Below are 21,061 nucleotides of genomic sequence, written 5' to 3' on the forward strand. Positions count from 1 at the left end.
GGTCATCAGCGCGTAAAGGGACCTGTGAGACAGCGGCGCGCGTTGCATGCCGGTACCGATGTTCACAGAGTAAACTGGGCGTAGCGACATTATCCCCGCCGGGCCCAACCCCACGCGTTTGGTTTGGGGATGCTTCCGGTACCCATGGCTGGTGCAGCGCCAGGCGAGCCCGGCGTGGGCTTGTGTTTACACGCGGGCCCCCTGGCGCACGCACGTGGCGTAAAACGTCACACGCTGTCCCGGAAGTCGGCGAGGACCCGGGCGGCGGGTGGAAGCCGGTGCCGGATTGGGAGTCACAGCGCAGCCACCGCCGCCGCCAGGGCCGGGATCTCCCGCCCGCCCGTCCGTCCGCGATGGGCGCCGGGCCCTGAGCGCCCGCCCGCCGCATCTCCACAGCGACCCTGCCGGCCGCGATGGAGGCGCCGCCCGCCGACCGCGTTCCCGCCGAGGGCACCCCGCCGGCGGCCGTGGCGGAGGTGCGCTGCCCGGGCCCCGGACCGCTACGCCTGCTGGAGTGGAGGGTGGCGGTGGGCGCGACCGTGCGCATCGGCTCGGTTTTGGCCGTGTGCGAGGCCGCCTCCTCCACGCCGCCCGCCGGGCCCGCCCCTGCCCGCTCCGGCTCCGGGGGCTGCGTGCGCGCCGAGCGCAGGCTGAGGTCGGAGCGCGCCGGCGTGGTGCGGGAGCTGTGCGCGCAGCCGGGCCAGGTGGTGGCTCCCGGGTGAGTGTGTGCGAGGGGAGGGCGGACGCGCATCCTGGGCCAGGAGAGGGGCCGGGGCCCGGCCCTGGGCAAGAGATGGGCTAGGGGCCAGGGGCTGTGCTCGTGGGGGGAACTTCCCTCGGTGGGACTCCTCCGCCCATCTGCGCGTCTGTGTGCCTTCCTGAGGCTGCACGGCGGTCACTGCTTGTGAGTTGTCTTTCGAGATGGGTTGTGTTCGTTCTTTTTCTGTAATAGAAGTTTGTACCCAAGCCACCGTGCTTTTAAGTTTGGAAAACTCGGGGCGACGGCGAGTACAGGACGAATTAGCGCGCTGCACGCTTGTCTTCGCGCTGTAAACTCTCGGGGGTGTGCCCTTCAGAGTCTCGTAAACCTTGTGGAACGCGATTGTAAAACCTGCTGTGGTTGTGCGTCGTAGTTCAGGAAGGGGGTGCAGCTGGGCGCAAGTGGGTAGTACAGCATCCTAGGATGGGCTCAGCTGCGGGGGCTTAGTTTTAACGTCATAAAGAGACTTTCTCTTTTGAGGTGTGTGAACTTGTCAGTGCATATACTGTGTGTCCTTGAGGTCGGGTTGAAGTGCGCACAGGTGTGTGTGTGCGCATGGGACTCCTCGCTGTTTTCATTGTCAGGGACAGACAGGCGGGGCAGGTGAGCATTCCCGCCTCCGCCTGGAGTAATTGGCGCACAGCTTCCAGCTTCCCTCCGCGGGGCCACAATGTATCCCCTGCGCTTAGTCTCTTCTGTCCAGTGCTGTATTTCGTTGGTGGGCTGCTTGCTGTGGTCTGTTCTCCTCTGCCCCGGCCCTGCGAAGCTGATGACCCACCCTCCATCCCAGTCCTGGGAGACTCTCCCTGCTCCTCCTCTGGAGATGGAGCCTGGTCCTCAGCCCTTCAGCTCAGGCACCCACGCCTGCCCACTGCGTGGGGGGCGGGGGGCGGTGCTGCCTGAGGCAGGACCTGGCTTCCTTAGAGGGAGGGGCTCACTTTTGTCTGTGTGACACACTGTGGCATGCCGGCCTCACTGTTTTGAAGTCACATCCCAGCTGGCCTCTGCTTGGGGCCCAATGAGCCTGTAAACCTGCCGGCCTGTGCCTGATGCAGGTGAAGCCGGTGCTGGTGTGGCCGTGTGGAACGCCCCTGAACTGAAGCGCTGTCTCCGGTACAAAGAGGGCCGCCGCAGCCCAGGCAGGTCGGGGACCGGCCGCAGCCAGCGACTGAGAAACTCCACGCGCTGTGCTTTGGTGACATCCGCTGGTCTGGCATCAGGGTGACCCAGTGCACCACCCTCCCCGGTCAGCCTGGCCGCTGACCTGAGGATGAGCTCCCGCAGTGAGTCACTGCTTCTCTGAGTTTCTGGTGTTGGAGGTCCCAGGGCGCCTTGCCGCAGCGGTTCGTGCCGGGGCTTTCTGAGAACCTGGCGCTGGAGAGCTTCCCCTGGAACGCAGGCGAGCGTGAGCACGTGACAGCCCTGCGCAGAGCCGGGCGCGCCGCTGAGGTCTCCTCGCTGCCTTGGTTGCCGCTGTCCGCCGCGGTCCCTCTCGGCAGCGAGCAGCGTCGGAGCCGAGGAGGGCTGGCTTTCTCCCGTGCAACCGTTGGCTCGTCAGTGAGGACTCCTGGGCCCTTGTCTTCTACAGGGGCTTGTTACCATTGTTTGTCTTGGGGCCCAAATTACCCCCGATTTGGTCAGCAGGAGCCCCTCAAGCTGGCTGTCCTGACAAGGTCCTATCGGTCAGAGCACAGCCCTACTTTCCAACACAAATAGCACTTAGTCCACAGCTCCCTGGTCCAGTCCTCGAATCAGCCACTTCTCCAAGAAGCCCTGCTTCCTCCTGGTGAGAACGGCATTTAGGACTCGGGATCTGGGCGCAGAGTGCCCTTGCGTTCCTGGGACACCCCAACACTCGGAGCTTGGGGAGGCTAGGTCCCCAGCCCAGCATTTGTCCTCGCTCTGCCAGTGGAGCCTGGAGCACCCAGCCCAGCCTTTGGCTCTGGCTGGTGCACCTGTGCCCCCCAGCCTCCTGGCAGAGCATGCGCAGGGACCGACGAGCATGAAACTCAGGAAAGTTCGGTGGGTGTGTACTTTGGGGGGGAAATATGCGAGTATTTCCTTGGGCCTCGTATGAGTATCAGCGGGGGGAACGGGGATTCCACACATCAGAGTCTTTTGTGACGGCCGCACACTGTCCGCGGGATGTGCTTGGGCAGTGCCGCCTGTGTGCGCGCCCCGCGTGGTCCAGGTTGGCTCTGAGCCTCGGCCATCCTCCCCGAACTGCGGAGGCTCCGGGGACTGGGCTCGACGGGCCGACCGGCGTGCAGACCTCGGGCATGGGTGGCTGGGTGGCACGCAGCGACCTCGGACTCACCTTTAGCCAAGACGGGCAGCTGTCTCTGGGCAGTGAGCACCTCTCCGGCAGCCGAGCGGCAGTAGCGTCCACACGCTGTGCCAGCTCGTGTGTGCAACAGGAGGTTTCTGGGGAGCTGCGGGTGCTCTGGGTCACCCACCCTCTAGATGCCAGAAGCTGGCTCCTGAGTGACGATGACCAGAGGTGTCCCCTGGAGCCCTGACCTGCCCAGTAGAGTGACACAGGCAAAACCTCGTGACCACAGCACAGAAAACGACACGACTTTTAACGTCACCAGCACGTGGAGGCTTCAGAGAGAGATGCGGCTCAGCCCACAGCGCAGGAGCAGACGGGGCGCTGGGCAGTGTGCGTGCCCTCACTGGGGCCTGCCGGCGGCCGGCCTTCGCCCGGGGCTCCGAAGCTCGGCAGGGCCAGTGCCTCCCTGCTCTCTGAAGGACTCCTGTCCCTTGTGCCTAAGTTACGGCAGGGCAGGAGGGTGCGTCCCATGCCACACCCGGCGGGGGGAGCTGGGAGGCCCGGGCAGGAGGCGCAGCTCAGGGTGCCGGGGACACTGGGCAGGGGCGGCCCAGGCGGAGGGAGCCCTGTGCACGGGCACCTGCAGCAGCGCTGGGGGCGCGTCGCCGCCAGCAGGTCGCCAGCTCGCGGGAGCCACGGAGAGGAGTGGTGAGGTCGGGGCCTCGGGTGACAGGCAGCAGCCGCTGTGCATGCCCGTGCGTGGCTCCCGGCCTCCGAGGACGAGTCAGAAGCCAGCAGGGAGGCGGGGCCGAGAGGGCCGTGGGGGCCGGGGGCCGGGGTCCCCAGCGGCAGCCCCCTCCTGCCCCGTCCTGCTGGAGAACCTTTCCGAAAGGCCACCCACAGCCCTCGATCCACAAACCCGATGGCTTCGGCATGTGTGCTTGTGACCAGCCAGCACCTCTGTCCAGACACGGGCTTCCCCCTGGTCCAGACGTGCGTTCGAACCCTGCCTGGTGTCTCTCCGCCGACGCCTGCCGGGGGCCTGGTTCTGCGCCTCTGATGCTGGTGCTGGTTCCACGTCGTCACCCTCCTTCCTGCCTCCCCTCGACCACCGGGACTCCTGGAAGGCCTGGGGCCGTCTGCGCCCTTGTCCGTGGGGGTGCGCGGCCCCCACTCCCGCCGCGCCCGGCCGCGCCGCGCCCTGCTGGTTTCCGGGAGAGCCTGCCAGCCCTGTTTACGTCGCGCCCGCTTCGCGCCTCCCTGCTCCCCGGGTCCCGCCGGTCCTCGGCCGGCCACTGTGTTCGGGGTCTGCGCCCGCGCTGTGTCCAGCGCCCTTCCCTGGACCCTCCAGTCCCAAAGCCACGGCCCTGCGGGGTTCCCACTGGGGCCTCAGTGCTGAAGGCATCTCGCCGGCTCCCTGGCCACCTGTCGTTCCGCCTGAAGAGACTTCGTTCTCAGAGCAGCTGTTTTCACCTGCTGCCCTGCAAGAAGTTTTGAAACAGGCAGCGCCTAGTTCAAGGGGTCGGGGGTGCTGACCCTTTTTCCCCTAGATTGTCAAATACAAGGCGACAGCAAGGCTGCCCGGTGGCTTGTGGTGTCTGCGCCGTGGGGTGTAAGCGGGGAGTCGCTGCGCTGCAGAGTTAGGGGCCCCGCTCAGGGCCCATCCGGCCTCGGGGACCTTGGGCGAGGCAGGGCTCCTGTCAGCGCCCAGACAGCCCAGTAAGTTACCCTTCACCAAAGCAACGAGCTGCGTCTTCAAAAAGCACTGCTCAGAAAGCGAAAGAACAGGGCACACGGGAAACCGCGCCTTGTGAAGCGTTTTGACCTGCTCGTTGGTTGAGCGGGAGACACACACCCAGCCTGTCTTCAGGTGAACGTTTTCAGGGGTGATTAATGAAATCCTGGTACAGCTTTGGGAATTCCTGAGAAAGCCTCCAAGCCATACGTTTTCTTTTAGAAACAAGACAGGTGAATAATGCGAACTTGGGGCGCCCTCCCGTCCCTGGTGGCAGGCGGCCTGTGCGCAGCGCGAGTGGGCCGGTCGCAGAACCGGGGTCGGCGGTCTGCAGCGTCGGCACTTCTGCACCCCCGGCGGGGCTCGTGGCGGGGGGGGGGCCCATGGGCTCTGTGGCCCGTGCTGCCCGCCGCCGGCGTTCCGAGGGGCGGGCGGCAGGCTCTTGCTGGGTTCCGGGCCCCGCACGCTGGCCTCAAAAACCGTTAGCCAGGGACCAAAAGTCCCTTTGACTTTCAGAAGAGGCCTTGGGGCCCCTCTGCTGACTGCCACGTGTGCTCAGGCGAGGGGGGGCCCCGTGGGGGTGGCGCCCGGACTAGAGAGCATTTGACCGGGTCTAGGAAAGTGGGGGGCTGTGGGCGGCGCGAGCTGCAGGGGGGGCGTGTCCTTAATGCAAACGTGGGGGGGTGCGGGCGGGGCTGGGAGATGCGGGTGTGACGAGTGGAGGGTGCAGGCTCCGCCTCCTCGCCTGCGTGGGGGGAGCTGGGGGGAGCGGGAAGCAGCCGCGGCCCCAGGGCCTCCCCTGACCTCTGCGTTCTGCCCGGCGCTCAGGGCGGTCCTGGTGCGAGTGGAAGGATGCAGCCACCCGGTCGTCATGAAAGGCTTGTGTGCGGAATGTGGCCAGGACCTGACCCAGTAAGTGCTGGCTGGGGGAGACGCACTGCCTGTGTTGGGAGAGGCGGGGCGTGGGGGCGGGGCCGGGTGGGAGCTCCACCCCCACCATGACGCGCCGCCCTCCCCGCAGGGGCGGCGGGGCACTGGCGGGGTCGGTGCGCGTCTAACCCCCGCTGAGCAGCCTGCTGAGCACCCAGCGGGCGCTGACGCTGCTGTGCTTGGGGGGCGTCCCGCCAGCCCTGCCTCCCATGGAGGGTGGGTGTCAGCCGTCTTCCCGGGGCCCCGGGGCGGCTGGAACGTGAGTGTTGGCCCATCTCCCATGTGCGCTGGCAGGGGGGCGGGAGGGGGGGTGGTGCGTTGAGCAGGCACCAGCAGCACGTCGACCCACTCGGGAAAGAGCGTGCTGGCTGCGCGGCCACCTCACAGCCTCCCGCCCCCGCAGGCCGCAGAGCAGGAACGGGCGGCAGCAGGTGCCTCTGTCCACGGCCACCGTGTCAATGGTGCACAGCGTCCCCGAGCTGATGGTGAGCTCCGAGGTGAGTCTGCCTGAGGGTCTGGGGCCGCCGGGGGCAGCTCTGTCACTTCAGCCTGTGAAGTGACAGCGGGGGGGGGGGGGGGTCGGTGCACATAGGAATCTTGGAGCTTCGCCGCCGCGTCTGTCCCTCTCGCCATCCCAAGAGCCCCAGAGCCTCTGACGCCGAGTGTTCACGGTCGGGGTCGGGTGGTGGGGCGAGGGATCGTCCCCAGGCCAGAGCACAGGCTCAGACCTGTTGGCGTTTCTGCAAAGCTCGGTGACAATGCAGTTTCAGGGTGTTTTCCTTTGTGCTGTTAAGGGATCGATAACCTGCTTTGTGTTTTGTGAGGCAGACGAGATACCAGGCACACGGTTCTAGCTGCCCTGAGCTCCTGGGCTATAAAAACGCACGTGAGAGTGTGGGGGGCGGGAGCAGGGGTCGGAGGGCGGAGAGGAGAGCGAGCCCCCGCTGTCCCCGCCGTTACAGGCTGGCCACTGGCCGTGGCCCCTTTGGGGACGGTCGGCGGGCCTGTGTGCGCTCTCGGCGGCCTGGCGCTTGCCGGCAGCAGCAACTGGGCGTTGGCTGCAGTGAGAACCGGGAGGGACACAGCCCTGACGTCCCTGTCACGTGCGGTCCCTGTCACGGGCCCAGGTCATCGTGTCCATCCACGGAGCGAGGCTGGGCCAGGCCCTTCCCGAAGCAGCGTCCCCGCTGGCCTGCGAGGAGACGTCTATGCCAGGCCGTCCCTGGACCCGCCTGGGTCTCTCCCGGGGGAAGCCCGGAGCCGCCCCCCACATGTCTGCTGCCTCAGGCCCGGCCGTCCCCCTCTTCCCCCCACCCCCCTCAGGCCTGGGGCCCACGGGCGTCGGTTACACCGCGGCAGCCGGCAGCCGACGGGATTTTTATAGGAATGACCCTTTCTCTCACCTCCTCCTCCGCTGGTTCGCTCCTCTGGTGGAACGGCAGGATGGGGACCCCAGGGCAGGGCCTGCGGGTCCGCGGGGGGCGGGGCAGACGGTGGCGAGGAGCGCGCTCGGCCTCCTCCCGGGAACTGGCTCTTTGTGGGTTCAGGGCACTTACACAGCCGTGTCTTCTCGTCATCTTCCCTCCAGCAAGCTGAGCAGCTCGGGAGGGAAGACCAGCAGCGGCTGCACCGGAACAGGAAGCTAGTGCTCATGGTCGACCTGGACCAGACCCTCATCCACACCACCGAGCAGCACTGCCAGCAGATGTCCAACAAGGTGAGCGCGGCGGCGCCCGCCTGGCTCCGCGGCGCCTGGGCTGCCGGGGCAGAGGGCTCGGGGATGGGCGGTGAGCAGGTCCGTGCCCCCGGGAGAGCCTGCGGTGCTGGGGCCGGTGCCGGGGATGCAGGCCGCGGGGCGGCCGGGCGCCCTGCGCGAGTTCTCCAGGGACGCGGGGTGGGGGGCCGTCGAGGGCGAGCGCTGCCTCCAGGCTGAGCTCTGGGCCCCCCCGGAGGTGTGCAAGCTGCAGGTGTCCGTTCACGGCCGGGGTCGGCCGCAGCTGCCCTTCCCCACAGAGACGACGCGCTGCCGAGGCCGCCCTGTGCTCTGGCCGCGCGCCCCGCTGACCCGCTCCCCCCCCCCCCCCCCCAGGGCGTCCTGCACTTCCAGCTGGGCCGGGGCGAGCCGATGCTGCACACACGCCTGCGCCCGCACTGCAGGGAGTTCCTGGAGAAGGTCGCCAGGCTGTACGAGCTGCACGTCTTCACCTTCGGCAGCCGGCTGTACGCCCACACCATCGCAGGTGAGCGGGCCACCCGGGCTCTGTGCGGGCTGTGCCTGGAGCGCCGGCGGCCTGTCCTGTCCTCGCCCCGCAGTGCGGCTGGGCTGGCGGGGCGGGGCGGGCGGGGCTGCCGGGAGTGGGACCCCTCTGGCACTCCAGCCCCTGGTCTCCTGGGCGGCACCCCCCACCCTGCTGGGACCCCACAGGCCAGTGCAAAGGGACCGGCTGCTGTCCCTCGTGTTCGGCGCGGCCACAAGCCCCTGCGGAAGTTAGGGTCACACACAGGTGCCTGGAAAAGGAAACTTTTTACATAAGGGGACTGGAAAAAAAACGTTCAGTCGGGTTCGAATCCGTCTGCAGCCACTCTGCGCACACGTGTCTGCACCTGACGCTCGAGGTGCAGGCGGAAGGACCCCGTGTCGGGAGCGCGCAGGGTGGCTGCCTGGCGTCGACCTGTTATCCCGGTGCCGACCCTGGCCTGTGCGGCTGAGCTCTCGCCGTGTGTGAAGGCAGGAGCCCTGGGCCCCGCGGCCGCCGCTCAGCTGAGGACAGCGTCAGGCGCAGCATCGCCTCCCGGGGCTCGGCCCCGGACGCTGGTGGGTGTGGGGCCTGCGGCGCCTGGCGTTCGCTGGGAGCTGGTCCCACGCAGCGCATGACCGTCCGACCGCTGCCCCGGCTGGGCCTGGGCTTTTCTTGTTGTTGGAGAAATGAATCCTCCGCCCCCTTGAGGAGACTAATCGCGGACACGTAAGCAGCACGTTAACGTGATTTATCGGGAGCTGGAACGCAGTGCTCCTGCCGGCAGCGTGCGGGGCTGCCCGCGGGGCCTCGGCGTCGCCCTCTCCGGGTGTCGGGTCGGGAGGCGCTTGGCCCAGCAGGGAAGGTGGCGCCAGTGTCAGTGCCTGCGAGAGGTGTCCCCGCGGCAGGGTGACCGTGCCCCAGTCGCCGCGTGCCTGGGGGTGCGTGGGGCGCGGCCCCCAGAGGCCCGACGGCCGCTGCAGCCTCCCCGTGGCAGGCCGCGCTGGTGCTCGGCATCCCCCGCTACGCCGCGTCTCCACAGGCGCCTCAGGGGACTGCTGGGTGCCCCCCCACCCCGGCGTCGGTTGTGCGTCCGGGACCCATGACATCTCCCACCCCGAGAGGACTGGGGAGAGGGGTGGTCGCCCACCGGGCGGCACCGCGAAGCGTGGCGGGGGGGCCGTTGGGCCCGCAGGGCGGGAGTTCTGCCCGGCCGGCCGGAGAGCCTGAGCTCAGCGTCCACCGTGGCGGGCACGGTTCGTGGCTGGACGTTTGATCGCTCACAGCGGGTGAGGGGCCTGGACTCTTGTCCGAGTGCCTGGTCTTGGTTTCTAATGGCGGTTCCTGTAGCTTCCTGTTAAAGCTCCAGGTTTAGTTTTGAAAGTGACTGCTTTTACGTAACATGTGTTTGTATAGCGTAATTGGGCCAGCATCATTTTCGTTAGGGCTTTCCATTTATTTTATTGCAGAGACGTTAGTAACCCTGTTAGTGAGTTTTTAGGCTTAGTGACTGAGCAGTGTTGTTGGTCACGTAGAATTTGTACATTCTTTCTATAGTAAAAGTAACACAATATTTCTTGTTCAAGAGCAAGTATTTTTTGTTAATGACTCGCTGATCCCAAAGGTGTGAACCTGGGGGGCAGCAGGCACCCCATCAGCGGGCGGCAAGGCCTCAGGATGACGGGGCGCCCCGGGGCAGTGCGTGGGGGCGGCAGGCACCCCATCAGCGGGCGGCAAGGCCTCAGGATGACGGGGCGCCCCGGGGCAGTGCGTGGGGGCGGCAGGCACCCCATCAGCGGGCGGCAAGGCCTCAGGATGACGGGGCGCCCCGGGGCAGTGCGTGGGGGCGGCAGGCACCCCATCAGCGGGCGGCAAGGCCTCAGGATGACGGGGCGCCCCGGGGCGGTGCGTGGGGGCGGCAGGCACCCCATCAGCGGGCGGCAAGGCCTCAGGATGACGGGGCGCCCCGGGGCGGTGTGTGGGGGCGGCAGCAGGGGCTTTGGGGGCCCGACTGCTGGATCGTGGGGCGCGCAGTGGGAGACGGGGCTGCGTGTGCCGCGTTTGTGACTGCAGAGATCTGGGCCCGGGGGCGGGGCGTGGGGGGTGTCGCTGCTGGCGCCAGGCTGAGATGCGCGGCCTCCGGAGGCCACGTGCCTGGCGATGGCCTGCACGGCCAAGCCTGTGTCTGCGCCGCGCAGACGGGGTTCCGCCCAGAAAGGTCTTCAGAAAGCCCAGGCTGTGTCGTCGGCCTGAGTTTACTTTATCATAAATATTTTATTGTTTTATTTTTAGAGAAGGGGGAGGGGCAGAGGGAGAGGGACAGAAACGTCCACGTGTGGCTGCCTCGCGCGCGCCCCCGGCTGGGGACCTGGCCCGCGACCCAGGCCTGCGCCCCGACTGGGCGTCGAACCCGTGACCCTTTGGCGCTCAGGCCGGCGCTCAGCCCGCTGGGCCGCGGCGGCCGGGGCCAGAGTGAGGTAGAAGTGCCGCCGAGGCGGGCAGCCTGCCCTTGGCTGCGCCCGTGACGGGGCCGCGGGGCGACCGGAGGCCGCGAGGCCGGCGCCCCATCCTGGGGGGGCCCAGGCAGCTCGGGGCCCAGTGTGTCCAGAGCAGGTGCCCCCAACGCGCTGCGTGAGGGACAGGCCCCGCAGGGAAGCGCGAGACGCCGCGCGGGGCCGCGTCCGGCGGGAGCAGCGGGAGCTCCGTGCTGCGCGGCCTCCGGGGCCTGAGGCGCCCGTGACCGTCCTGCCGGTCGCTCTCCACAGGCTTTTTGGACCCGGAGAAGAAGCTCTTTTCTCACAGGATATTGTCAAGGGACGAGTGCATCGACCCGTTTTCTAAAACGGGGAACCTCAGGTACGTCCCCACCACGTCCCCGGGCTCCCTGCCCCTCTCCGGCCAGACGCTCCCGGCACAGGCCCCGGGGCGGGGGGCGGAGCCGGGCGTGGGGCACCGGGTGGGCGGAAAGCGCCCAGAGCACCCCCCGCCCCCGCCCCGAGCAGGGTGGGCTGGCCCCTGAGTCACCCGCCTCCTGGCGTTTGGCGGCAGCAGTGGCGTCTCCGGGTCCTGTTCCCTCAGGAGCTGACCTGCTGCAGCGGCTGATGCGTGGGGCCATGCGCCCAGCCGCCCCTCTGCCATCAGGCCCTAATCCCAGGGGCCTGGGGGCTGCGTTCAGGGCGGGCCGTGGAGCAGGGCCGACCCCGCCCCTCCCTCTGCAGGCCTCTCCTGGGAGCCGGGGCGGTGGCGTCTCTCCGTGGCCGGACCTGAGGCCCGGGCTGTTCGCGGGAGGTGCCGGCCTCTGAGGGGGGCGGCCGACCCCACCGCAGGGTCCCTGGGACGGTGGGGAAATGGCGCTCTCCGCGGCGCATCCTCGGGAAGCGGGGGCTCCCCGCTGCCGGGCGTCTGCGGTCCACGGGCCACGCGTGGAAAAGGGTATCGTGGCTGTCGGTGGGTGACGGGTGGTTCCAATACGCGTTTACTTCTAGAAACCTCTTCCCCTGCGGAGACTCGATGGTGTGCATCATCGATGACCGAGAGGACGTCTGGAAGTTCGCCCCCAACCTGATCACTGTGAAGAAGTATGTCTACTTCCAGGGCACGGGGGACATCCACGCCCCGCCCGGGTCCCGGGAGCCTCCGGCGAGGAAGAAAGGTGGGCGGCTGCCGTCCGGGCCCCCGCAGGGAGGGGCGTGGCCTGTCTCCTGCTTGTCTTTTCTCTTGGGTTGGCTCTGGGTTTCGGAGTTTATTCTCCTTTCAGTATCGCAGAGCCTGTTGGGTTCGTGTTCTGCTGAAAAGCATGATACCATTTGGCTTCAGTTTCAGGAGAGAAGCTGTAATTATTTTTTTATAGAGAGAGTAGGAAAGAGAGAAAGAGGGAGAGGAACATCCGTGCGTGGTTACCTCTCACGCGCCCCCTGCTGGGGACCTGGCTCGCAACTCAGGCCTGTGCCCTGATTGGGAATCAAACCAGTGACCCTTTGGTGTGTAGGCCAGCAGTCGATCCCCTGAGCCACCGCAGCCAGGGCTGTTTCAGGTTTTTTAATAGTACTGACTGAACGTGTTTGCGAGTGAGTACGATTGAGGGAAGTCTAGGCAGCTAGGCCGTTTCTGCTGCAGCCACCGAGCGAGGACTGAGAGGTCTGGGCTGGGAGGACACGGGGCTCGGTGGCTGGGCTGTGGCGGGGGGGGTGTGGGGGCTGGCACGCCGGGCGTTTTCCCATGTCTCGGAAATCACGGCGGCCTCCTCTTTTGTGTGCACGTGCAGCGAGTCACCCCTCCAAAGGCGCCGACGCTGCCGAACGCGCCCCATCCGTCAAGGACCCCGAGGAGGGAAGGCAGGTTCCGGGGGTCGAGCAGAGCAACGGCCTTGGGAAGCCCACCAGGGAGGTCAACGGGGACTGGGCCCCGCCCGGCCCGGCAGAGGAGAGGGGCGCCCGGCCTGCTGCCCGCACCCCCCCAGCCGACGATCGGGGGCCCCCCACGTGCGCTCAGCAGCAGCAGCAGCAGCAGGGTCGGACCTCGGCAGGACGGCGGCCCTCTCAGGGCCCGGCGGGCAGGGACCTGGACTTCGACCTGTCCAGCGACAGCGAGAGCAGCAGCGAGTCTGAGGGCCAGTCCTCGGCCGCCTCCGACGGCGAGAGCGGGGAGCGGCGGGGCCGGAGGAAGCCCAGGGCTGCGCGGGACGCGGGGGGGGCCGGGCAGCAGGGCGCGCCCGCCGGCCCTGGAGCGGAGAGGCCCGCGGGGGCCAACCACTGCGCGGAGCCCGCGCCCGGCGTCCAGCCGGACCTGCAGGAGGAGGGCGAGCGGGATGGCCTCTGCGGGCTGGCGGGCGGCGCCGCGGACCGGAAGGAGGCGGAGACCGAGTCCCAGAACAGCGAGCAGTCGGGCATCACGGCGGGCGAGTCCCTGGACCAGAGCGTGGAGGAGGAGGAGGACGAGGACGAGGACGACGACGACCACCTGGTGCACCTGGAGGAGATCCTCGCCCGCGTGCACTCCGACTACTACGCCAGGTACGACCGCTTCCTGCGCGGGGAGGCCCGGGAGGCCCCCGACATCCGGAAGATCGTCCCCGAGCTCAAGAGCCGGGTGCTGGCGGACGTGGCCATCATCTTCAGCGGCCTGCACCCCACCAACTTCCCGGTGGAGAAGACGCGCGAGCACTACCACGCCACGGCCCTCGGGGCCAGGATCCTCACCCAGCTGGTGCTGGACCCCGACGCCCCGGACAGGGCCACCCACCTGATCGCCGCGCGGGCGGGTGAGTGCGGCGGCCGGCCCCGCGGGGCCTGGGTCGCGTGGCGTTTCCAGGGCCGTCTCCGGGTGGTTGCAGGCTGGCGGCGCCCTGGCGGGGCCGGCTCTGCGCCTGCGCGGCTGGGCCTCTGCGTGCACGGGGGTGTCCTGGGCGGGGGCCGTCCGGCCGGGGCCGGGTCCTGGGTCCTGGGACAGCAGCGCTCGCGCCCCCGTTGCAGGCACGGAGAAGGTGCGGCAGGCGCAGGCGTGCGGGCGGCTGCACGTGGTGAACCCCGACTGGCTGTGGAGCTGCCTGGAGCGGTGGGACAGGGTGGAGGAGCAGCTCTTCCCGCTGAGCGAGGACTACGGCAAGGCGCCCAGGTGAGCCGCGCGGCCCCCACGCACGGGCTGCCGGCGGGGACGGGGCTGGTCTCCTGGGGCCACGGGCGGGCCGCCGGCTGTGAATCCAGTCTGCGTGCGCGGCCGCTGCGGAGTCCGGCCTGGGAGAGGCTGGGCTGTGGCGGGAATACTTGAAGTGCCTCTTTTGGTCTTTTCCTCCTTTTTGAGAAATGCTTTAAAAACGCATCTTGCACTTTGTCAGAGTTTAGATGTTGTATTTAGGGGGAGAAGGCGGGGACGGCCGTGAGGTGCACGCAGCGCAGCTGCTCTGGGGCCCGGCGGGCGCACCGCCTGCCCGCGCCCCGGTCAGGTCCCCCGGGCTGCGCACGGGGCCCAAGGAGCGTCCTGGCCACGCCTTGACGCCCACAGGGTCTGGGCGCCGGGGGGAGGGAGACCTCGGCTCATGGGCTGGCGGGGCCCCCGGTCCCCCGGCCGGCCCCGCTGCCTTCTCACGGCTGACTCCCGCCCACAGGGAGGATGGCCCTGCGGCCTTTCCCGACAGGCAGGGCGCGCTCCCGGCGGCCCTGTTCCACCCGACGCCCGTGCACCCCCGGGCCCAGCCCGGCCCTGACGTGCGGATCTACGACGCCAGCACGGGCAAGCTCATCCGGAAGGGTGCTGGCCCCGGGCCGCCCAGCCCCCTGCAGGTCCACGCGGAGCGCTCCCCCTTCAGGTACGGCCCCGGCGCCCCTGCTGGCGGCTCGCCTTGGCGGGCTGGGCGCGGCGTCCAGCTCTGGGTTGGATCGGGCTGCCCGGCCGCGGGCTCTGGTGGCCGGCGTGGAACCGCCTCTCCCGCTTCCGCATCGGGCCCTCCTGCGTCGTCCGTCCCATCAGGCCCCGGGCTGCAGCCAACGGGGCTCGCTCAGCTGGCTCCGCGCTGCCTCCACGAGCCGTCTCGGCTGCGTCCCAGCGGACAACAGGCCGGGGGGCCAGGCCCGGCCCGACCCCAGCTGCGTCGCCCTCCAGGTCCCCGGCCCTTCCGGGCGGAGAGGCGTCGTGAGGGAGACGGGTGTGGGGCCCGGGCTGGGCCGTGCGGCCCCAACTCAGCAGCACGGCCTCGTGGCCGCCTGCCTGCTCCCTGCTCGGCCCAGGCGGCGGGTGGGGGGCGTGAGTGGGACGTGGGGGGAACGCCCAGGGCCGGCCCTGGTGCCCCCCGACGGGCAGGGGCTGCTGGGCGAGCCGTCCTCCGGGTCCCCTGGACGTGCCCTTCACCCCTCTGTGCTGACCGCACCCTCAGCCTGGTGGAGGAGCGTGTGCGCCCCCATGCCGTGGCCTCGGGCGGCGTCCAAGGCAGAAACGAGGGGTCTGCAGGTTGCCTTCTGAGGAACGGCCGCGGGTGTGAAGTCCCCAGGCAGGCGCGTGGGCGTCAGCACGTCCTCACTCCCTGGGGAAGGCCGCACCCCGCCCCCCGCCCCGGCCGGGGCAGGCGCCCCCTCACGCCTTCCCTGGCCCCTGCGACTCCAAGAGCCCGAACAGAGCCGCGGGCCCGCAGCGGGCGTGGTGCTGCCCGAAGGCCCGCGGGGCACCTGCCGCCTGGACGAACGCCCTGGGCCGAGCCGGCCTGCGCCCGGCGTTTGGTCAGCCGTCTGCTGGGACCGGAAGCGTCACTCAGCCCTGCCGTGCGGGGAGCTCCACGGTGACCTGGGGGGCTGAGCCAGCGCTTGGTGTGCCCCCCCGCGGCCCCCATCTCCCAGCCCCCCGTCTCCCAGCCTCTCGCCAGAGCAGCAGGCGCTGCTCCTCTGTGTGCGCGGAGCACGTGTGGCCAAGGCCAAGGGCTCGTGCGGCTGCAGGGGGGCTCCCGGCCGGGTCACCCTGCGCGGGAGTCGAGCTTTGCGCTCTGGCTCTGCTGTCCCAGAGGCGTGGCGGTGGTGGCCTCCTCTGGCGGGGACGCGGACGCAGGGGCGTCCGGGCGGGGCCCGCTCGCCGGCCCCCACGCAGAGCGAGGCGCGTGTTTGTTTTGGTGAGTCACCCTGTGGGGGCGGGGTTGTCCTCGTTTCTGAGGTCCCCCGTTTGCGAGGAGACCTGGACGGCGTGCAGGGGGCAGCCTGGCTTTGTGTCTCTGCCCTTTCTGAGTGTCTGGCTCTGCTTTGCCTTGGGACAGGGGACACCGCGGCCCCGCCCGCTGGCCTCCCGGTCAGGATGACAACGGGGGAGGAGGGGCCTCGCCAGCAGAGGCGTCCGAGCAGCAGGCAGGCGGGGCCGCGTTCCTCGTTCCCACAGGGGCTGCTTCCCTGCGCCCGCACGGCCCGGGGAGGGGGCGGCCCTCTGCCGCCGTGGGCCCTGGCCTGAGGGGGCCACCAGAGCCCGGGGCCCGTGGTGGCGCAGCCCTGGAGGGGCCGGGGCGGTCCCCTGTGGACGTCCCCTGGACCCAGTGGGGCGCCGAGGCTCCGTGGGCCCTCCCGGGTCCGGACAGAGGAGGGAGCCCTGGCTGGCGGGAGTGGGCCGTGGGGCTCGGCGGGGTCTGCGGTTCCGATCCGGGGTCGCGTGGCCTGGAGTTCCGCTGCGGGCGACGTCCTGAGGGGTGTGGGGGTGGCTTCGGAAGCGGGTGTCACGCGAGCCTGTGCGTGGAAGCGGCGCTGCCGGGGTCCGGTTTGAGAGCCGCAGTCTCACGGTGACTTCGCGCGGCGCCACACTGTCTACAGGCAGCTCTCACGTTTTAAAGCCCGCCCTTCGCGCCGTCAGAAGTGAAACCGCAGCGTTGGACGTCTCTCAGACACGGAGGACAGAGGCACAGGTCGTCGGGCGTTGGGGACCTTTCAGAGTTGGCTGCAGAAGTGGGTCTCGGCTGGGGCGGCCCTGCCGGAGGCCCCGGCGGAGAGCGGGTGGGTCTCCGGACCGGCCCCGCCCCAGTCTGTCCGGCAGCGCGGACAGGGTGCCCCTCAACCTGCTTTTCGGAGGAGAACGCCCTGGGCTGGGCGTGGCTCGGAGGGGCTGGCTTCCGATCGGGCGGTCTGTTTTGAGCGTGGAAGGGCACCTGCGCCCCACGACTCGCTGAGTCAGCAGCCGCAGCCGTCGCCGCGGGGCCGGTGCATCGCCTCGCGGGGCTCGTCACGCCCGAGGGGCCGCTGTCCTCTCGGCGGCTGCCTGTGCCCCCGCGGGGCCTGCGGGCGGCTGTGTGCACAGGGCTCCTGAGCGCCAGGGCGCTGTGCGGAGGGCTCTGCGTTCCAAGCTGAGGAGGGGCCCCGTCTACGTAGGAGAAGGGGAGTCCCTGTCGCAACGCCCCACCGTCCAGGCTGGACGGCGCGGCGCGGGGGCCGGCAGCGGGGCGTGGCCTTGGTGGCGCTCCCAGGGAAACCGAGGGTCGGCTGCCGGCGGGCGCCCCACCCCAGCTGCTGGAGGGCGGGGCCCGTGCGCACCCCAGCGGCACCGGGGGCCGCTCGCTGCCCTTCCACGCGAGCCAGGAGCCTCCCCTGCGTCCCCAGTTTCACGCGGCGCCCGCATGCCGGGCAGCCAGCACCTCGCCCACAGCGCACAGAGCACCACGCCTGGGGACCGGGCACCGTGGACTCGCGAGCCCCTGCCGACCCCGCGTCGGGGCGCCCCCAGCCCCCCGTCCTGCTGGTCCTGGTCTGTCGGGTGCCCCAAGAGGTTCTGCGTGTCGGGGGCTGTGGGAGTAGGGGCCCCTTCCTACCCCGGAATGGGCGCGGCCTCTTCTGTCGCTGGAGCCGCCTCGCCAGAGGCTGTTGGGCACGGGAGAGTCTGTGTGTCCTGCCACGATGCGTTGGTCCTGGCCTCGGGCGCCGGACCACCCAGGGGACCTGGGGCGGGTCCTGGGCGGGCGTGGACGGCGGCCCCAGGCTGCGGGCCGCGTGGGCGTGAGCCTCCCCTTTCACCCGCGACGTCTCGGCTGGCTGAGCCCGAGATTCTGAGCTGCTCCTTCCCTGTCTGTGGTTGCTGTGTGCTGTTCATCGTGAGGGTTTGTTTTTTTTAAAACTGTTTCACATTAAGACAACTGCAGGTGCAGGCAGCTGTGGGAACTAACAGAAAGGCCCAGCCCCCCAGCCAGTTGGGGACAGGGACGCAGCGCCCGTCCGCCCGCCCCCGGCATCCCGTGGTTCCCGCCTAGTCACCGTGGCTCCTGCCGAGCCGTGCGGCCTGGTGGCCGTCGACTGTCGTGGGCACCGGCGTGTCCCCGTGGGGCTCCGGACACGGCCTCGCTGGCACGGGTGGAGGCCCAGCCGCGGCTGCCGCGCTGGGCACTGAGCGTGTGCGCCGCTTCGTGATGAGCCTGGGGCCACCTCACGCCCCCAGCTGTGACTCTGCTTCTCGGTGTCTGCCCGGCCCTGGGGCGTCCCTTTCCGCATCGCTGGCCCCGCAGGGTCAGCCTCATCCACCTCCTCAGGATTGGCTGCACGGAGCCTCTCCCTCCCTTGCCTGTCGCCTGGCTGCGCGCACTCCTGCCGGCTCGCACGGCGCGTCACGCGTGTTGCACCTGGGCCTTCTCTCGCTTCTGTGCCTGGCAGGGACCGTCCCCGCTCCGTCCCTTGTCCACACCGCCTTGCAGAGAACCAAGGTCCCCCTCAGACGGAGCTGTGTCCTCGAGGGGGTAGCTTGCCGGCGCCACTGCGCACAGGCCCCAGATAAGCTCCGGCCACCCATTCTGGCCTCCGTGCGCGGCCCGCCGGGCCCCTGCGTTGAGGCGCCGGCTCGTGCTGTGGCCGCTGCCCACACGGGGACACGGGGACACGGGCCCGGGCAGAGCAGGGCCTGGGCCGGCGCTGAGTGCGACTTGGCTGCCGTCAGGGGCCGTGCCCTTGTGCCCAGGGCTGCGTCCCAAGTGGGCACTGCCCCCTGAGGCCTGTCCCTGGTGGGGGCGCCATCGAGAGCCCCGGATGCAGGCCTGGTGCTGGCCCAGCGCAGGGCGTCCTAGGTTGGGGCCCGTGAGACTCTGCCCGGCTTGTGGGCAGGTGGCCCTCCCGTCTCTGAACGTCAACACCATGTGTGTTCGGGGTTTACGGCCAGGATAGTGTGAAGGCAGTTGTGTTCTTTTAAGTCCTAACTGCGTGTTCGCCTACAACTTTGAGGGTGAGCAGCACGTCCTGCCTGTTTCTGGAGGTTTCCTGCCTGTGCTCCTCCTGGTTACCCGTTGTCAGACAACGCGCAAAGGGCATGGGGTGGCTGCTGGCTCCCTGGCGGCTGAGCCCGCACGGCCCGGGCCAGGGGCGTGTGCGGGCATGTGCGGGCGTGTGCGGGCGTGTGCGGGCGCACCTGCCGCAGGTCGGGGGTCTGATCCGCGCTGGCCCAGGGCCTCCAGACCCCCACACACACGCGCGGGCCCCGACTGTTCCCTCGCAGAGCTGTGCAGCCGCACCGGCCGCCGATGTTTGGGGAGGAGCCGCCCGACGCCCCCGACACAGAGCAGCCGGGCCCCTGTCGGAGGCAGCGGCAGCCCAGCCTGTCGGAGACGATGCCGCTGTACACGCTGTGCAGGGAGGACCTGGAGAGCATGGACCGCGAGGTGGGCCCCCCCGGCCGCTCGGCGTCGGGCCTGCGCCCCGCGCCCTGCCTCTCGGCGCCGCTGCGTCGGCCGCAGGGGCGATACGTGCCCTGAGCCCTGACCGTGCGCCGCATCGGGCTGGCAGGCCCTCCCCCGCCCCGCTCCCCGGGCACCGGACCTGGCCAGGCGTTGCTAAGGGGGCGCTTCCCAGCGGCCGTGTGAGCCGGTGCCGCCCGTCTCCCGCTTCCCCTGTGAGAGCCACAGGCGCAGGCGCAGGCTCGCCCGGCGTGCGGGGCGGTCACGGCCCTTGGCTCTGGGGTTCGGACAGGAGGGCGGCCACGCGTGCGGGGGGCACGGGGCACGGGGGCAGGCCCTTCGGCGCCCACCGACGGCGCGCGTCCGCCCTGGCCCGGCAGGTGGACGACATCCTGGGGGAGGGGAGCGACGACAGCGACAGCGAGAGGAGGAAGCCGGACGAGGAGCCGGAGCCGGAGGAGGAGCCGGAGCCGGAGCCGGAGCCGGAGGGGCAGCCTCCGCCCTGCGAGCCCCCGGCCCCCGCGGCCCAGAGCAGGCCCGCGCAGGAGTCCCCGCCGCCCGGCGAGAGGGGTGACAGGGGCCTGGCGGACGGCCGGGCGCCCAGGTGAGGGCCTGCGGGGGGCGTGGGTGAGGGCGGGGCCCGCGCGCCGTCCCGGGGGGCCGCCTGCACCCTCTGCCCTCGGACATCCGCTCGCCCGGCGCCCGAGCCAGGTCACCGCGTGGGGCGGCGGGAGGGCCCGGCCTGCGTCCTCGACCTCCGAGAGGGGGTTGGCTCCCGTGCGCACACCGGGCGCCCCGGGGCGCCCCCACGTCCCCGCCGCCCACCGCAGGGGCCTGCGCCCGGGGCCTCAGCGAGCGCTTCTCTCCCAGGGGCCGCAAGAGGAAGCTGAGCGAGGAGGACGCGGCCAGCGAGTCCAGCGGGGCGTCCAGCTGCGAGGATGAGGAGGGCAGCAGCTCGGAGGCCGACGAGATGGCCGCGGCGCTGGAGGCGGAGCTCGACCTCATGTGACCTGCACGGCCCGCGGGGCGCCCAGACCTCGGCGGCCCACGCCGCCCCTTGCGGGGGCTTCCTTCTCTCCAGAGAGATGTGTATATTTTGCAAAGCTCCTCGTACAGAAACACGTTATTTTGCAGAAATGGGTGTTTTGAGACGTTTTACTACCGGGAAGCGTGGGCCACGCCAGGGGTCTCGCGGAGTCGGCCGCGCGGGGCTGGGCCGTGGCTGCCGCTGCGGAGTGAGGGGCTCGGGGTGTTTGCCATCCAACGCCACGGCGCCCGCTCGCTGCAGACGTGGCGAGAACCGCGCGCCCTGAGCCCTGTCCTGGGGGCCCCGCGGCCTCCTGCACCCTCGGCGCTCGTTTCTGGGCGGCGCCGGGCCCCTGGCGCCCAACCGGCCACCTGCTGCCGCTCCTCGGACCCGATGTAAAGTTTTGTATATTTCATATCCGCCCCGCCGCACAGGTCTGTGCTTCATTTAATAAAACCCTTTTTGTAAGCTCTCCTGTCCGGTGCGTTGCCGCGGCGAGTGGGCCCGTCGCCGCAGAGCTGGGAGAACGGGGAGTCCCGGGGAAGGGCCCGGCCGTGGGAGGCTGTGGGTCCCTGTTATTTGGAGAGACATTTCAAAAGCTGTGGTCGCGCGTTGAGGACACAGAGGGTCCTGCTGCTTCTGGTCACTCGGGTCATGGAACCCGGACGTCAGACCCGCAGGAGCGGCCGCGCTGGGCGCAGGCCCCGCGGGGGAGCTGTGGGCCCCCGGCCCTGGGGCCCCCCGGCACCCGTGTGTGCCCACGTGGGGACCCCCGCCGCCCCTCTCGAGTGGACGGTTTCTCGGTCACAATTTCCACCGTCCTAACCGACGCTGAGCCGGTGCCAGGCCACGTGGAAATGAAAGCTCTTGGGCCCTTTCAGTTTGGGGGCGTTTTCACCCGTTAAGAAGTGGCCTGGTTTTTTAAGGCCAGATTTTCCTTTGGCCTCGTGGCCGACGCGCCACCAGGTGAGCCGCACGGTGCCGCCTTCCGTGCGG

General features: G+C 69.8%; 1 protein-coding gene across 1 annotated transcript; it reads left to right on the top strand.

Annotated features, from left to right (window-relative positions):
• Positions 1 to 413: 413 nt before the first annotated feature.
• CTDP1 (CTD phosphatase subunit 1) lies at positions 414 to 20,489 on the top strand. Its single transcript, XM_054583900.1, has 13 exons — positions 414 to 718; positions 5,596 to 5,679; positions 6,101 to 6,194; positions 7,286 to 7,414; positions 7,787 to 7,937; positions 10,700 to 10,790; positions 11,420 to 11,586; positions 12,199 to 13,194; positions 13,406 to 13,547; positions 14,038 to 14,238; positions 18,861 to 19,023; positions 19,419 to 19,642; positions 19,909 to 20,489. The coding sequence occupies exons 1-13, from the start codon at positions 414 to 416 to the stop codon at positions 20,045 to 20,047; spliced, it is 2,886 nt and encodes a 961-aa protein (XP_054439875.1). The 3' UTR covers positions 20,048 to 20,489.
• The last annotated feature ends 572 nt before the right edge of the window (positions 20,490 to 21,061 follow it).

Source organism: Pteronotus mesoamericanus, unplaced genomic scaffold (assembly GCF_021234165.1).
Source record: "Pteronotus mesoamericanus isolate MK-2021 breed Mesoamerican mustached bat unplaced genomic scaffold, CSHL_Meso_final contig_74, whole genome shotgun sequence".
In the NCBI taxonomy this organism is placed as follows: domain Eukaryota; kingdom Metazoa; phylum Chordata; class Mammalia; order Chiroptera; family Mormoopidae; genus Pteronotus; species Pteronotus mesoamericanus.